This window comes from Hydra vulgaris, chromosome 12, assembly GCF_038396675.1.
Source record: "Hydra vulgaris chromosome 12, alternate assembly HydraT2T_AEP".
In the NCBI taxonomy this organism is placed as follows: domain Eukaryota; kingdom Metazoa; phylum Cnidaria; class Hydrozoa; order Anthoathecata; family Hydridae; genus Hydra; species Hydra vulgaris.
This window is the reverse complement of record NC_088931.1, coordinates 68612537-68631844: the sequence shown is the minus strand read 5'-3', so window position 1 is coordinate 68631844 and position 19308 is coordinate 68612537. Positions and strand designations below refer to the sequence as shown.

At 26.8% G+C, this 19308-nt stretch overlaps 2 protein-coding genes across 4 annotated transcripts in view; both read right to left on the bottom strand.

Moving 5' to 3' along the window:
- Nucleotides 1-13941, bottom strand: part of LOC136088952 (uncharacterized) — a 135503-nt gene extending 121562 nt beyond the window's left edge. The window contains exon 1 of the mRNA XM_065814238.1: nucleotides 13808-13941. The gene's annotated coding sequence lies outside the window, so the exon portion shown is untranslated. The remainder of the gene's footprint in view (nucleotides 1-13807) is intronic.
- The window catches only part of LOC136088955 (uncharacterized), a 202786-nt gene that overhangs the window by 179120 nt on the left and 4358 nt on the right, over nucleotides 1-19308 (bottom strand). For all 3 annotated transcript variants that reach the window (XM_065814242.1, XM_065814241.1, XM_065814243.1), the window contains 2 exons: nucleotides 18065-18211; nucleotides 17331-17983 (listed from right to left, as the gene is read on the bottom strand). In XM_065814242.1, the coding sequence (XP_065670314.1) occupies nucleotides 17891-17983; nucleotides 18065-18211 (240 nt within the window). In that variant the 3' untranslated portion in view covers nucleotides 17331-17890. The remainder of the gene's footprint in view (nucleotides 1-17330; nucleotides 17984-18064; nucleotides 18212-19308) is intronic.

Here is a 19308-nt window from a genome sequence, read left to right as displayed (position 1 = left end):
ATATCGGGGCGTAAAGAATTGACACTTTAACAGCAAATTAACATTAATTGATTTTAATTAAGCGACAAAACCATCATCCATGTATCTTTTGATATTGTTTTGAATATTCTCGCATTCAATTTTATTGAAGAAATTTGGTAAAACTTTAGGAATATAATTTCACTTTTTCAAGATATTCTACTACTAAACAAGCATATGGTTGAGTCATTTTTGTTCCCATAGCTGTTCCGATTAGTTGATTGAAAAACTCATTATTGAAAGTAAAATTATTGTACTTTAAAATAAAAATCAGGCCTTCTAAAATAAAAGCTTCCAAAAATCTGATAGGTATTTCATCACATAATTTACTTATCCAAAATTTAATTACTTCTAAACCTAGTTCATGAGAAATACTAGTATAAAGATTAGAAATATCAACAAGATTTTTTAATTAAGATTTTTTCAAAGAGTTCACTAAGGCACTGGGTAGGTGAAAAAGAACCTCCAACTATTGGTCTTCCATTTAGATCATCAGGGCATAAACATTCGATATATTCTTTATTAGATTCTTTTATAAAATTTTATATTGCATTAGATTTGTGAATTTTTGGTAACATAAAAATTGCTAGTTTTCCATTCATAGTTTTTGAGATAAGTAATTTCTTATTTTGTTAAACATTCTTTAAATTTATCCACGTGATTTTTAAGTTTCTTAAAACATATTTCATCTGTGTTACTATCAACTTTTTTTTATGTTTCAGTTAATAAATGGTCCAAGTTTATCTCTATAGCAATCCGCATCTATCAGAACTAAACATTGTCCTTTATCAGCAGATTTAATGATTATTTTGTTGTTACTCTTTAGTTCCTCTAAGGTATAATGTTCCTTTTTTGTAATGTTATCTTTTACTTTCATTTCACTAGGAACTTATTTATTTGTTGTACAATGCTTGATAAAAAAGGATTCGATGTGAACATTTCCAATTAGATTTATCTTTTACTAAGGATTCATCGCTGTATTCTTTATCATAAAACTGTTCATGGATGATCAATTTCCTTGTAAATTCTTTTAAATTGAATTTCACTGAATATATACTGAAGCCCCCGCAATATATATATTATATATATATATATAATATATATATATATATATATATATATATATATATATATATATATATATATATATATATATATATATATATATATATATATATATATATATATATATATATATATATTATATATATATATATATATATATATATATATATATATATTATATATATATATATATATATATATATATATATATATATATATATATATATATATATATATATATATATATATATATATATATATATATATATATATATGTATAATATATATATTATATATATATATATATATATATATATATATATATATATATATATATATATATATATATATATATATATATATATATATATATATATATATATATATATAAATATTAGGGTGTCCAAAAAAAAAAATTTTTTTTCAGGCAGTTTTTTGTGTCATTTGGATATTAAAGGCAAAAATAAGAAAGTTTTTGAAAGATTTTAAAGTTTGATTGACTCCCCCCCACCCCCGCCTGCCCCTTTTTTAAAATTTTTACCCCCTCTGCCGCCCATTTTTTCAAACTGTTAAACATTTAAAACTGATTTTAGGCTAAATATAAAATGTAATGTTTCAATTAAACATGTTCTGTATCATCTTTGATGATATTATAATTAAACACTATGTATCAAATGATATTAGTAAATATAAGTAAAATATTTAAGTTAAGAATTAATTTTTTATTCCATTATTATCAAGAATTATTAAATTATAAAAATTATATGCGAAGTTTGAGATAAGGAAAATTTTTAGTATGAAAATATTACAAAAAAAGCAAATATAGTATATTTCGCTTATCGTGGTATTCAAAATAAATAAAATTGATGCATACTTGAATTGATATACAATTTTTTATAATAAATCCATTAAAAAATTATTGATTTACAAATATATACTTATTAATTTTGTAAAAATCTTTTTTTGAAAGTTCATATTTGTCTGATATTATTGTTGGTGCACTTATTAATGTTATTACATTGGTAATTGGTATCCAACAATAATCATCGCTTTTCAGCCAGAAAAACTGTTCAGATGGACCGTGTGGATGCATAAACTTTATTTTTATTATATTATATTCTTCATTTTTTTTTTCGACTACTGCAATCCACTAAAACGAGTCATATGTACATGCGTAATATTCGTACTTCTGCATTAGCTCAAAATTTATTAAACTTAAATTTTGGTTACTTGATTTTTTAGTTATATTAATAGTTTTTGGATTTATATCGTTACTAGTTTTTTTAAATAACATAGATGTTTTCAAAACTGGTATGCAATGATGAAATCCTCGAGTTCCTGGTATTGTTTTTCCCTTCTCAAATCGTTTATTTTGCGTAGCTCTAACATTAACCTTAGTTTCTTTATCAATTTTAAAGAACTTTATTGTGAGCATTTTTTGAGTGCAAAATTCAAAATTTGCATCGATTGTTAGTATTTGATTTTTCTTTGGACGTTGCAAACTTTCTCTTGCTATTGTTCATTTTACTGTACCGCCTATTGCATCGCAAGAAGATTTGCCGTGACTGGTTGCAAAAAATATCCATTCAGCTTCCAATAAAAAATCTTCTGAGTGATGGCATAGATTTAGAAAATTTTTATAATTTTTATACTGTCCTCCACATCCATCAGAAAAGTTATACAATTTGAAAACTAAACACACTTATAACTGAAAACAAACCTTTTTCATTAAATGTTTATAAATTATATCCCATTTCATTGCATATAAAAGAAGAACTGCATTTTGATGATAAACACATACACACACTGAGTGAGCACCTGTGACTCCAACACTTACGCACCACTTAGGAAGCAGACTGCAAAATTTAGAAATTCCAAGATTAATCCCTGGATTTATAACTTTAAATTGGCTGTACAATTCTTTCAGGTTACACAATAGCAATCGTTTTTGTACTTGTATTCTGTTATTTTTTCCTTTTTCAACACTTACATAATCTTTTTTATCAGACAATGTTTGTGAGTATTCATCATCTTCATAAAAACTTTGAACAATGGAGACAACATTAAGTGGAACACTTTTTTCAATTTTGTCCAATGGGAGTAAAAGTATGCCACTCTCCTGTTTCATACAACGTGCTGTTCGAATAGCATTCACACTAACTTCAAAGTAGTTAGAAGCATAGTCTCTAGACCAAAATTCAGGAGTTAAAGTAAGAATTTTAAATTTATTTTTATAGTCAGAAGCATTTATCTTTACTTTCATCAAGAGTGTCAGTTTATCCAGATCAGATGCTTTATTTTAATCTGTTTTCGAAGAAGACGCAGTAGAATTATCTATAAAATGCGAATTACTTATTCCATAATGGGCTGCTCAATCTTCACCAATCTTTTTTTATTGATTTTTTATATTTTTTCATTGCAGATGCAACACGTTGATGTAAAGCAACAGAATGTAAATTAATTGGAGATTCTCCTAAAATTTCCAGGGATAAATTAATATGAGTAAATGGTTCATCTTCTTCTGTCAATATTTCATCTACTTCATTTTCAGTAGGGTGTTCTACTGATAAAACTGCCTTTGACTAACAGCTAGCACATAACTTCCACCCAGGTAAAACTCTTAATCCTAATGACTCAAAGTGTCTAGCCAACATTAAAATTTACCTAAAAAAAAAAAAGGGTATTTAAGATACGTGTTGTATACTATTACAGATAGTATTTATATATTTGAAATCAAATTACCTTTTATTTTTTTTATGCACTTTATAAACATCACAACAATTGCCATTTTTCTTTTCAAATCTTTTTTCAAAGTAGTGAAAATGGCGATTACAAATGCTGAATAGTTCTTCACAAGCACGCAACTCAGATCTCCATAAAATGTTTTGACGAATATCAGTGCCTAGGTCATGTAGTAAAAAAATCTCTTTATTTCTAGAATATGAGGTTTTATGGCATTCTGACTTCAAAACTTTACCAATATCACATGAAATCATTTTAATAATGAATTAAAAAATGTTATACTTGCAAATTTAAAATGCACAAGTACTAATTACATTATTTATATTGGATTAGTTGCAACATTTAAACTAGATGAATATGTCTGAATTCAGCAATTAAACTTTAATAATTTGGAAAGACAAGGAAACAGGAAAACAAAAAGAAAATTAAAAAATGCATTAAAAAACTTTCATAACTTAAAAAACACTTCAAATTAGATAGGAATTATCATTTTTCCTAAATTACCATGGCAATATATATACATTTATAGTACAAAAGTAAAATATTGACAAAACTATGTATTTGGCAGAAATGATTTTTTCACACAATGTTCTTCAAACATAATATGATCTAATTTGAAATTTTAAGCTTAAAAAATATACCGCACACCTTAAAATTTTACTGGGGCAGGTGTCCATTATTTTGACATTTATAATTGATATTAAGGTACTTTTTAATTATAAAATGAGTTTTTTATTTATATATTCAAATTCCTCACCTTGAGATTAACTAAGTCACTTATTTTTAGAATTCACATGTTTAAAGACTTGGTTTTATAAGTAGAAATGTAAATTTAAAAATGGCGGAAAATGAACAAAACAATAATAGTAGCCAAAATTAAAACAACCATTACTCACGAACCGTTGGGAGTTAGACCTTGAAATTTTGGGATTTATCTTATTTTATAATGTACTAACTATGGTAAAAATATAAAGAAAATCCAAGGACATAGGGTTGCATTTTTTTAAAAAATTGGTTGTTTTGACGTGGAATTACTCTGCAGTTGCTTTCTTATAAATAATTTTATATTTATATAATTTGTAACTATTTGCTTTTTATCTGTAGATAAAATAGCATATATAAAAAAAATTCAATCTGATATGAGCAACATTAAATTGAGAAAAAATGATGAGATATTTGATAAAATTGTTTGGAAATTATGAACTACCATTGAAGCAAAGATATTTAGTCAATTACTCACTAATGGAGAGGTTTTACACCATTATCTATACCTTACAAGGTTGAAACTAACTGGTAAGAAAGAAGTTGCATCTGTCGTTTGCGAAAAAGTATTTTGAATGTATTTTGGAAAACGGCAGGAATTCAAACAAAACAAAACAAAATACTGTTAGAATGATACTGCATCTGATACATCTAAGAGAGAACTAGATTAAAAATGTAAAAAAAAAATGTTGTAAGGCTCAACTTCTGAGTTTTACTAATAAGTTGTTATGTCTTCTTGATATTGCAGCATCAAATGCAGAAGCTTTGATTAGAAAAGATACCTTTCGTGACATCAATAGTCAATTATCAGATTTAGATTTTCTCTCAGATCAACATCAATTAAAAAACAATTTTTGGGTTCATTAGATAAGAGTTATACTATGAAAGTAAAAAAAGGCAGCAAGAAGAATCACAGATACTAAAAGATATTGAACAAGAGAAATCAAGAAAAGAAAATATAAAAAAAGATAGATCCAATGTACTGCCAGAATTCAACAATGAAGAATCCAATAAAAACGAAGAAATTGCTATTACTAAACAGAAGAAAAAAAATTAGGGTATTAGAACATTCTAAAATTTCTTTAATGGTTGAATCTATCAAACAGAGAAAGATCTGGGATCATTTAAGCTGTAGTTGAAGCATTAGGTAGCAATTTAGATGAAATATCTCAAAAAGCATTGCAAGCAGATCAGGTAATAAAATTTGACAGCAAGTTTTCGATGATATTAAAAAAACATTCATTTCACCCACAAACACTTCCATTCACTGGGAATCAAAGCCGGTATCAGAGGTAAATTGTAAAAGAGAACGGTTGGCTATTGTAGTAACAGGAAAACCAAGTGCACCTGAAAGAAAATTGATGTGTGTCTAGGATTCCCAATACAACTGGGAAAAGTCAGGTAACAGCAACTATGGATGCTGTAAAGGCCTGGAAACTAGAAAAAACACTTGCAGCAATTATTTTTGATACAACTCCATCAAATTTAGGATGGATAAATGATTCAGTAATGTTAATCATAGAACACTTTAATAAAAAGTCACTTTAAAAATGAGGTATGACCCAAACTTTCCTTAAGTTCAAACACCACTTTCAGAAAAATTAAAATTGAGGAACCACTATTAAAGATCAAACATGCAGAAGTGAAAATTTTTTATCTGGTTTACTTAACTTCGGTTAAGTCTCAAAAAAATAAGGAGATGATTATCAAGAATGTTGCCAACTTGCTCTGCAATTACTGAATGCAAAACAAATGTACAGTGGCACAAACCTGGGGCTTATTACCATGCTAAATGGATGTGAACAATTTTGTATACATCAAAAATGTTTGCTTTTGCAGAATTGGCAGAGTATGAAGTAAGTTATTTAGAGAGATTATCACCCATTTTGTAAATTTACAATGCTATTTTATGTGAAAATGTGACTTATATGTACAGACAATATTTGACACATCATTTAATGACTTGGAATTCTACAAAGAAATGCTTCTTTACAAAAAAAATTGACAATGATGTTGCTGTTCCTGCCCTCAAAACATTTAATCGGCATCTTTGGTATTTAACCAGAAATGTCTCCTCTTTCACTATTTTCTGATAGTGAGAGCGGAGAAATTTCTGGTTAAATACCAAAGTGTCTGATCATGATAAAGCTGAAATGGCTAAAATAATTCTTAAAAATATAAAAGAAAACTTAGTTGGACCAAAATCAAGCAACATTCTAAATTTTTTTGGATATTCAAACAGAGATGGTGGTTGGTTAGCCAAATCCCCAAAGTTTTGCAAAGCTAACACAAATGTTCACATGTTTGAGCATATTAAATCTGTAAATAATATAGCAGAGCAAGCTGTCAAACTAATTCAATACTATGCAAAATCTTTAACCAAAGATGAAAAGCAGAAACAATCTCTGTAACATGCAGTAGAACACTACGGAAAAATTCTTCCACAAATAAATAAACAAGCAATTCAAAAACTTTCAAAAAATTTAAAAAATTTTTTATATTTGCGTACATAATTCTCAAATAGATTGCATGTTGTAGATTTTTTATTTCCGTTGAAATTTTTTGGACTATTAATCTGTTTTGTTCTCTCACTTGTATCAAATTTAGTTGATGGAAATAACAGGCATCCTAAAAGTAAGAAAACAAAAATTGTAAAAAAAAAAAAGAGATAAATCTTAAATTTTAGTAATGGGGTTTAAATCGAACTACATTGAATTTTTACATAAAATGGTGTGCTACAAGCCCCACACCAGCCTATTCATTCCAACTATAACTTACTGCAACAAAATTAGTTAAAATTTCGTTTATAAATCAATTTGGAATAATTAACTTTGATCTTTATGCAATTGAAACTTTGATCATAAAGTCTTCTTCTTAAAAATGATAAAGAAGAAGACATAAAGTCTTCTTCTTTATCATTTTTAAAACTAATTTCAAGTTAAATCCAAAAACTAACATACTTTTTTTGAAACCACAACACCTTGTAAACAAAATACAAAACAATTAAAACATTTTAACACAACCACTGAAAAAAAATGACGTGCTTATTCTTTCACATTTATTTCGTGTACACGCTTTACTGTTCGGATTTGCACTAAATGCAAAAAGTTATTCAAAATAAATTATGTTTTTAATTAAAAACATTTTTTATTTAAAATTTAGATCCTTTTTTATAATATTATGAGCAATTCATGGCAATAATATTATCTTTTACCACCACACCATTAATTTCTAAAAAAGATGTTGTTTTTTTATGAAATATTTTAAAAATTTTATTTTTAATTTTGTTTATTTTCTTTTTCGTTAAGATTTACTTTTTTTTTCAGTTTGAGGTTTTTGTTTTCATTTTTATTTAGTCTACTTTGGTTTTAAAGCGCCATTTTTAAAATGCGGGAAAATTATCAAACTATGTAAAAGTTAATTAAAAAAAAATTAAAATTGTACATGCGTGTTTATGCGCTTCTCTTTTATGTATTGTTTGCCATTCTGTAAGTAAAACCTAACTTAGTAAAACTTATAAAGACAATTTAAAGCCATTTCATTTAAATGTTCCCTATGGTTGCCGAATGCCAAATAACATTTTCAACTAACTGGGTCTTTTTTGTGACCTTTAGGATAGAAATGTCTTTCTTTAATAACTCCCATACATTTTATGTGGGAATTAGGTCTAGAGAGAATCCCTGGCCTATCCAATAATGGAATTTTTTCCAATAATTTTTACTAGATTTTGAAGTGTGGCATGGGACTCCAACTTGTCTAAATATTTTTTTCTGCTTATTTGAAAAACATTCCTACAAATGAGGTAAAAGTCTTTTTCAATATTCCAACACCAATGTATAAAAGACTGAGGCCTTTCATACTGATAAACCAAAACATGACTTTAACTTTTAACGTTTTTTTTTAAATTAAAGGGTATTTTATATTATTTATTAAACTACCCTTTCTGAAAATTTAGAGTAAATCTGAAGGGCAAATTCTAAATATAGGTTGCACCAAGCACACAAGGTATTGTAGTGGGTAGTGAGTAGTGAAAGCAAAAAGTTTATTCTTTTTTATTTATCAAAACAGCATGGTTTTTTTATATTTATTTAAACCAAAAAAAATTAACTTATGACTAATAATTTGAATTAATATTTTATTAGCAATTTTATGTTTTTAATTTCACAACTTTAAGTATATTAAAATATATATTAAATTTGTTTTTATTGAAAAAAAATTTTAATAGCTATGCAATGCTAATAAAAACCTGTAACATTTTTGCCTTGATATTTTTTGCTTTAATGACCCTAACCCATTGTTGTGAAAATACAAATTTTTGAAGCGCTGTTACCCCTAGTTTGCATAGAAAAATTCTGCAGCTCACAAGGTAGTTTTATTTATATCTGATTGGTGCAAAACACTAATTCTCTTACTTCGTTTAAAAACTTTGTAGCTTTGTAACAGTTAGTTAAAAATTAATTTACTAATTTCGGGGCTTTGTAACAGGTAGTTAAAAAACAATTTACAATTTTCGGGGCTTAATGATAAGACTAATTTTGTCTTCTTCTAGTCCCAGTCATTTAAATTTTTCTTTTATTAATTATGATTGTAAAATTTTTACTAACTGGCAAATACATAACATTATTACATTAATTAAACTAATTCTTAATTTAAAAGAGTACAAAAGATGTGTACCTGCTTACAAGATTTTATTTAAAACATTAGTGCACATTCAGTTTTTAAATTTGTTGTTCCTCAATCGACCATGATTAAGATATAAATTGGATGCATGCATGGCTTTTCCATATGAAAATTATTTTAGTTATGTAGAAAGCTACTATAAGCTACTAACATACTAGCCATTGTAAACTTTATCAAAAGTACAAGGATATTGAATTGGAACACAAAAAGTGTAACTTTTTCATTTTGGTTATAGAAATGATTCAACTCATTCTGATTTTTTGGTTAGGGTAACACGTACAAATAATTGGAGACTCTAAACAGAGATATGATTTCTTGCTCTATGTTGCTTTATGGTTGTTTTCATATAATTACATTAGTTATCAACGTTATTTGTCAGCTTGAAATGATTTCTCTTGAGAAAACAAATCCTCATACTTTTACAATTCTTTTATAATTTATTTGTGTTATCTTTTTTTATGCGCGTAAAAAAAGACAAATACAAAAATCTGCATTATGAAGAGGTCTATTAACCATACATTTCTGATTAAATCATACAAGAACCAAGGATATTAACAACTGTTAATTAAATAATGTAAAGTAAACATTCAATAATGTTAATAATATATAATAAGGATAATAATAATTATAATATTTACAATATAAAATCAAAAAGCTAACAATATATAACAATAAAAATATTAAACATCAATGCATCATATTTCTTAAAGAAAAATTTCAATTTAAAAGATACAGGTTCAATAAAGAATCATTCAAAGCATAATGAACTATAATAAGTTAAATTAAGTTGTTGACCTTTAATTTAAATTTATTAAATTAAAAACTATTAAATTTATTAATTGAAAAAAAAATATTAACCTTAAAATTATTGATTAATAAATTTTTTGATTTATGTTTTATCAAATGTTTTTCATAACGATTATTTAAAAGCTGAGGGAGTCGCTTCTTTTGTAATTTGATTCAGCATTCTTTTGTAAACTGCATCTTTATGAGAAACTCCAAACGAAGAAACTAACAGTATACTATTTAAAATTATGCTTATATGGGTAAAAAAGAAATATTTTTCAGGACAGAGAAAACCCTGATTTGTATTGTGTTTTAAAACAATGGCAATAAGTAACAAAAAACTTATTTAAACCGATAGCTTTCAGATGAGCAACTTGCTTGGCTCACCAATTTTATTCGAATAGAATGTTAGTCAAAAGAATAGTCTCAAATCCTTTATATGTGTTACTATAACACTAAACTAATGAAATTAACTTTTAAAAAATTATTTTCAGGATTTTTGATCAATACATCGATGTCAACCTACATGAGAGTGAAGGTAAGAAAACCTATTAAACCGGCCAAATTAGGATTTTTTGGTTCCTATCTAGCTAAATGTTCAATGTAAACTCCAAGTATATAGTAGATTACTATACTAGAATACTAGTAGATAGTAGAAAATAGAGATATAGTAGGTTCTACTCAAGAGGGTGTGACAATCAACAAAATCAGATCAGTTTTGCTTCAATCATGCAATTCATCTTGGTGTATACCACATGTAAAAATTTATTGGAAACGAACAGCGACTCAGAAGATGAAGATGGAATTCATGATGATAATTTCAGTTTTGAAAAGCGATAAGATTAATGTGGACTATCCTGAAATTTTAATGAATGCACCAAAAGTAGTTCATAAAACATTATCAGTTCGCAATCAGATTTTTCAGAAGAAATTTATTGAGAAATTTGGTAAAGAAATAGAACTGCATCTGGATGTTCGTTGTTGTCGGAGTTCAATTTTTTATTGACTGAGCCTTTGTTAAAAACAAAGAAATGTTTATTCCAGACATTTATTTAATTGACTGCTCTTGATGTGACCAACAAACTAGATTTTGAGTCATTAGACTAGAACTAGATTTTGAGTCATTCCATGTCACTTAAGAGGCAGCAAAACTAGCAGTGGATTTTCTCAGCAGAGAAGATGCAATGTTATTGCCAGCAGATACTGTTCTTGAACTCGTGCATGCATAACTATTTAAACAATACAAAAAGATGCTTAGCGCCTCTTCCAATAACTGTTGTTCTTAACTAAATCTTGTTGATGAGTTGAAAACGCATTATTTTTATTTAAGAAATCAAATCTCTTAAAACTTCTCTAGAATCTTACTGGATATAATGGTTACTAAAATTAGTAGAATTTCAAAAGAAGATATTTAATTTCTTTATTCAATTGATATCTGTTATTGGTAAAAATTTCACTGAATAAACAGTTCACTAAACTCAAGAGAAGCTGCGTATATATGTGTAAGAAGTAATGCTACTCCAATATCCAACTTTAAGATTAAAACCTTTAACAAGATAAGATGTACCTCACGTCTATTTAAATGTTTATTAGTCTCTAAATGTTAAACTTTTATGAGATTGTACCAATATCCAATTAATTGCTTTAAAAGACAATGTTGGCAAAATAACATCATTTTCTTAAAAACAAAAACATCTTATTATAATAATTACTTATTAGACTAAGTCAGTTTTCACTGTGAAATGTTTCAATTAAATTAAAAAACCATCCGTTGTTTCATTTGACTTTTTCAATTTTTCTTAAATCATTTAAAGAATGCTGCAAGTAACTTAATAACTAATAGTTATTTAAAACTCTAATGATGCATGCATTAGTATTTTTTTTAACATTTATTAATGATTTGTCTGATTGCTTTAAAATATTTAAAAGAAATACAATAACTCAAAAACCAACCAGGGGTTTTTAAAAATTTAACAACTAGAGAAAATTCATGGCCACCATAATTTAAAAAAAATGTTACTAAAATATTATAAAAAAGTTGCAAATCTAAATAAAAATACTAATCAATCTTCTTACCATACTTAATCGCTATTTCGTGTGTGCATTAAAAAGCATTCTGTAACAAAACACTAACATATAGATTTTTTTTAAAATAAAATTAGAGCCCTTTAATAAACTTGCCCTATAAAAAAATGTAAAGTCTATGAAAGATTATGTTTTCTGAATTTTACATACAAAACTTGAGTACAAAATTCTGAATAAAAAACACTCTGTAATCATTCAAAAAAATTATCAAGAAGTCACACGCAAATGCACCATTATTTTAGCATAGATGGTTTTTATTTTTCTGTTTTGTGTATAACTAAAGTCGCTAATACTAAATTTTGTCTTGTGTGTAATCTAAAGTTACTAATTTCATACTAAAAAAATAGCAAGAAAACTCAATATGCCATTTAAATAACATTAACTTTGTATTGTTGCCACCAACTCGCATGTTGCTGAAGATAAGTTAATGAGTATACAGCATAACATTATCTTTTAAAGTGTTGGTAATAGATATTTAAAAACTATACTTGATAAAAAACATAAAACTCTGACGTTAAAAAAATAAATAATTACATACTTATCATGCAACTATTTTATAAATTAAAATTATAAAACAATTAGATGATCTAAACTGAATAAGAGTTACAAGTATATTTTTTCACCAATCTTCTCACTGTTGTTCATTAAACATCTTGAGCACTTTTTTAAAGGTCACTAACATATTTGAAATATATACATTTTTTATTTTTCTTTTGAATTGTGAGAGGGTCACTATTTCTTATCAAGGAATAACTTAGTTTTTTTTTTGTTGTTGTTGCAACTCACAACCCTAAACTCCTAAACAATTGTTGAAGAAGACTGAAGAAGTGTAAAAAGGTAAAGAAGTGAAGAAGTTATAGAAAAAAGGTTGAACTTTAAGAAACCACAAATAAACAAATAACTTACAGAGAAACAAGTTAAACTTTAACCTTACAATAAATAATTAACTTACAGAGAAAGCAACTTGAACTTACAACCCAATATTAATAGGTGTATGTCATATGTAAAGTTTAAATTAAACTAACTGTATCAAAAAGAGGACAATTAAAACTTATCAAAGTTAAGTATCAAATTAATTTAGAAGACTTTTAGTTTCAAGACATTATCAAAATGTCACAAATTAAACAAAATTCCAAAAAACAAGGTTAATGTGAAATAGAGTAATTTACGGAAATGATTTTTTTCACAATATGTTGATAGAGATATAATATAAAAAAAAGTTATAGAAATAAGTTTTTAACAGAACCTGAAGTTTCAAAAAGATGAAATACTTTTAATTTGTATTTATTGGACTACTAAATGTGTTATTTTAACTGCTGTGTCGTTTTGGTTAGAGAATTGTACTTTTTATTCTCGCGCCATTGTTTTATTGTAAAGCACCCATGAAAGACTCATGAAGTAATAAATCATTTAATATAATTTAGTAAATTTTACATTTTTAATTATTAAAATTTTAAAGACTATAAAAATATACATTTTAGCTTCATATAGAAATATATCTTTCATTAGCATTATAACTAAAACTAAATTTTATTTTTGTGTTGATCTCCTTGTTTTGAGAAAAGGGAATTTTTTACAAAAACAAAGTATTTTTAAAATGAAAAATATTTTATAAATTTATATTAATTTATATGAAGCAAAATTTTTTAAAATCAAAATGTATCAAAACCTAACGATCAACAAAGTCGCCATTTTCTGTGAGAGAATAATTTAAAGAAAACTTTTTTATGTAGTTCTTCGGAGTGTTTCCATCACCTTGAGCTAGTAATACCATTACAGTTGTTACTTTTTCAAATCTGAACTAAACATAAAAAAACAAGTTTAAACAAAACAAGTAATTATAATAACAGTATGTTATATAAGTCTAATAAAATAGTGAATGATATAGTTAAAATAATATTTTCTTTTTTCATTTTGTTTCTTTTATTATTTTATGTTTAACTTTTACAATTTTTAATTTATAGTTTATAATTACTTAATGTTTGGGCATATAAGTGACTATTAACGTATTTCAATAAATAATGTTTCTACTAAACTTTACCTTCTCAGCGACATCACACTTTACTTTGTAACTTATTTATTATAAATAAATTGATTGTAAATATATTTATTTTTACATTAATACAAATAGGCTTTAAAACATAAGTTATAAAAGTTAAAATATAAGAAGAATGATTACCCAGAAAAGGTCTTAATATATCAAATGATTTGAAAACAATCACCATTAGAGTTGGAAGTTATGGGAAGAGGAAAAGATGAAATTTATAATGCAAGATAACAGAGAACTCCAAAGATTACAAATTATATAAATCAGGAAAACAAGATGAAGGGAACGAATTCCAAAAACCTGATGTTCGAGGAAAAAGACTAGACAATTAAGAACTTTTGGAGTACTTAGGAACAATATAAAAGAATGAATTTTTGTATGGCACGAAAATTCATCCTTTGCTGCTATATAGAGCTAGTGTCAAGAGACACTAGCTCTTTAGAGTAGCGCCTATTATAGTATATTTAGAAAAAAGAGAAGCAACATTACCACAATGTGATAATGGTTGAAAATTGAAGTGCACGTGCAGGTCTAATGATGTTTACAATATGATTTTGCACCTTGTCAAAAGAAAACATAGTTTGAAGATATATTCTAGATATGAATCAGTGTTTTTTAAATAGGTCTGATCCACATTTTTTTTGAAATTTGCTTTTTGTGTGTTTTGTATTCTTCTATACAAGCTTCATCAGTTTATGTTAAAAATGTGTTTAAATTTTATCTTCTTACGCAACGAAACCACCTGAAACTTTTTTGATTTTTATTAAAAAGGTGAATTTGTTTCAAATACTGTCTTTTTTAAAAAAATCATGATTTTTTATCCAGATAGATAACATCACTGAATAGATAATATTGTTATACAGATAGATAACAAACAATGAATAGATAAATCCTGTTATAGTAAACCTAGGTATAATTCTTTACAAGTATAACATAGGGACTAAAAGTTAAAAACCCTCAAAAATGATTTGGTTGATTTCCCTAAAACCTTTTCTTGAGCAACGTCGTCTGTGTTTAATATTATAGAAATGCTGTGTATTTTATGAAAAAATGTTTTGTAGTCTCGTACATTAATTTTTCTGATTTTCACTTGTGTATAAAAAGTGTTTAGACAACTTTGGAGAGGTGACCTTTTTGAAATGTTATGACATAGACAAACAAGATTTTCATATTCAAGGATTAATAGATGTCACTAAAGTTAAAAAAAGGGGTGCCACATAGAAAAAGGACTTAAAAAAACCAAAGCGGCTTAAGGTCCTATCACGTGGTTCTAGGAATGTATGCATAGAGATAAGTCGCAGTGCATTTTTTATTCTGTCCTAAGTATTAGTGAAAATCATTATTCAAAATAAGAAACCTTAAAGGTTATTGGAACAACCCCTAAAGATAAAGAGGCAAGGATCTACTGTCTTTCTCAGAATGTTTATGACATCGTTAGTAATCACATAAGATCATTTCCACTCATGGAATCACATTATTAAGGCAAAAGTATATTTCCTCAATGTAAGTTTAAATATAAAGACAATGTGATAAATTTCTGATCTCTAAGTAAGTAGTCTTTTTATTGGAACCATTTTAAAATAAATTTTAACTTCGGGATCGGGCGCTCACAAGCGACACTCGCTTGAAGCGCAAAGAATCAAATCTTAAATTGACGAAATCTCAATAATGTAGAGCTAAAAGAGAGGGCCGTATTAAAAAATCGCTGAGTACAAACATGAAACATCAGAAGATGGGCTCAAAGAGGAGCAACTGTCTCATTATTTGTAATTTGACTAAATAAAGACGATAAACATACACCTGTTCAAAAACTATGCATGGACACATTTATCATTCAATGTTTTTTCTATTCATAACATTAAAGAAGAAAAAAATCATGTATACATGTATCATGAAGGTCAAAAAGGGAAGAAAAGGGCCTAATGAAAAAGGATTTTTTTAAATGATTTTTTGATTCTCAGTTCCACCAAAGTATAATATATTATGTTTTGTTTTGTGACAACTGTAGTGGACAAAATAAAATTAAAACCCTATACAGTTTCCTCGCTTGAATCTTGTATTTCTTCAAAAATTTCTTCAGAAAACCAAGGGAGAAAATAACCCAAAAGAAAAGAATATTCACTTTTTCCAATCACTGTTTTATTTTGACATAAAAGTAACTGATAAAAAAGGCAACATTAAGTCATTACTGAGCATCTTTATGATTGGTCTGTCATAATTTTTTTATGTCCAAACATACAGGTACTTGACCACAGGCGGATAGTTTAAGCTGATCAAAGTGGCAAAGTTACACTGAAAAAAATGAAGGTGGAAGACAGTAAAAAATTAAAAGCAATTGATTGCTGATGAATTCAACAAATTTTATAACGAGTGGTACTCCTGGCCAACTAATGAAAAAGTGATAATCTCTCTGACAGAGACTTTGAGAAAAATCAAGAATAAAATGCTAAGACTTGACGCTTACTAATAGGTATTTTAGTTATTAATTCATATATATGTATTATATTTATTACTGACACATTAAAACATTGTTTTAAGATTAGATTCATTAATGACACATTAAAACATTGTTTTAAAGTACATAGTTGTAGTTCTTAAGGAGTTTTAATTATTTTTTTTACCTGAAAATATTTTTCTTATTTTTTTTTAAAAAGCCAATTTTTCAAAATTCGAGACGTTAATTATTAACAAACGAAATGTTATAATAAATATCAAATTGTAGGTTATCTCAAGATATTACTCTTGCATACATATTTAAAAAATGTATTACACAATTTCTATATACCTAATTATTAAAGATAAAAAGAGTTTTTTTTTTTAATTTTCTCAAAAACGAGTTTTGAGCGAATCAGCCCTTTTAAAAAAACACTGATTCATATGGCAACAGTATTGCATACAGGACGGACTTGAGACTTTTAGAGATAAAGAATAAAATCTGCAGCGTGAAAGTGGTAAGCATGATGCAACCACTATGGTTGCATCATGCTTAAAAAGCAACAAAAAAAAAAAGAATATAATTTATTAAAATGATTAATTAAAAACTAATTTAAAAATTTGAAATTTTTTAAATAATATTAAAATAATATTTACATACATTACCCAAAATGTTTGAATTAAAAATGATTTTTTGTAAAAATGATTTTACCTGGAAACACAGATTTAAGAGAATTTATTTCTTCATTACAATGATCAGTTAAAAAAAACTTAGGTTGGAATAAAGGATTCCATCTTTTAATACACATTAGAGCTTCTGTGATCGCTTCTGTGGTTTCATGCTCACATACGAAAATGGCAACAATTTGGAAATCAACATTTGTTTTAACAACAAGAAAGAATAGAGGTAGGGCATATCTAGTTGTATGGTATGTAGCATCAAGAAAGGAAAGCTCATTTCCATATCTTAGGAGCAGTCTTTTTTGCCATACATCTTGATAGACAAACAACAATGAATCTTTTAGAGCACTACAACTGTTCTCTGAATTCCCTACTTTAGGTCAAAAATATGTACATGCTTCTGGAAAGTATATTTTCCATTCGTTAATTTTATCCAACAAGCATTCCTGATCTATTAAAGATCTGCAAAGGTTTCGCCTAGCCTTTTCCATATGATTTGCAATGGTTTCATGACGTGGATAAAAACGCTTGTTAGTTTTCGGAACACTACTTGAAATAAATTCCATTAGAACAAAGGCATCCAGATGACGTCTAATATCTAGAAACTGTATTGACACCTTGTTTGACTAGTTCAGCAATTTCATTAATGATATTCTTGGATAATGCTTGACTAATACTTGCTTCCTAGAAATAAATATTAAATCAAAATCAACACAAAAAAACTGAAAACAAAACTTATTAAACATGTCATATTGTGTTACTTACATTACCAACTTGGTGATTTCTATGCACAGAAATGTCTGGTAAGAATAAAAGATATTTTCTGCGCATTATATTGACATTTTGAGTAGCCAGAGCTGTACGAAGTTTTGTTGACGAATTTCTTCTCAACCAAGCCGAATCGTTTTCAATCTAAAATGCAATTGTACAATGTTAAGCTAATGAAATAAAAAAAAATTATATTGGAAGTTGCTATTGTAATAACTTAAAATCAGGAAATTCAATTATTTCTTTTATTGAAATTACAGCAGGACAATTAAACTTCTTTAAATCCTGCAGAATAACTCTTTTTTTTTTTTGCAAGAATGATCAGTACTCTGTGTATTTCAGAAAATTGAATTATATACAAAAATAAAATATTCTAAAATATATTTATTTCTTCCCATTTAGAAAAGAAAAAGGAAGACTTTAAGAAAACTTAGGTCTGGTCAGTTGCTGAAATCATTTTGAACATCACAAATTAAAATCACAATAACACAGTGTCATTAACACTTACAGCTCTACTATAGTTTATGCTTTTGTATTTAGCTTTTGGCTTATTATTTAAGCTATTTAGCTTAGCACAGGCTTTATCTGTCCCATATTGACAGTCGCGAATACTGCATGATGAAAAAAACAAAAGGTAATCCTGTATATGGAATTTCTTTTATCTCGAAATAGATTTTATGAGTTTTCATCATGACATCTTTAAAAACACAATAATAAAATTATTATTTTCTCTCTCTCCCCCTTCTCTCTCTCTTTTAATTTATAACATCAGTGGTGTTTTTCCACTGTTGCAAATTGCTAAAACAATTATTTTAGATGCTAGAATTGAATCAGATGCACCAGCGCAAGCATTTATCACACTAAAAGATCATAAACCAAATTTTGAAAATAAATTTCCTTGTAGCCTACAAGTACTTTCAAAAAGTGAACTAGGGCACGTTAGTAAAATTAAATTAGACGAAATAAATAATATTATTCGGAAAAAATTAAATTTGCAACAGTGGAAAAACACCACTGATGTTATAAATTGGTTTTCTAAAATTAGTAATAAAAATGAATGCACATTTATACAATTTGATAATAATGATTTTTACCCCTCAATTACAGCAGAAATTTTAGATAAAATAATAGAATTTGGAAAAACCCACACTGAAATTACAGACGACACTATTTGTCTAATTAAACATTGCAGAAAAACTTTACTCTATTTTAATAACGAGACATGGAAGAAAAAATCCACG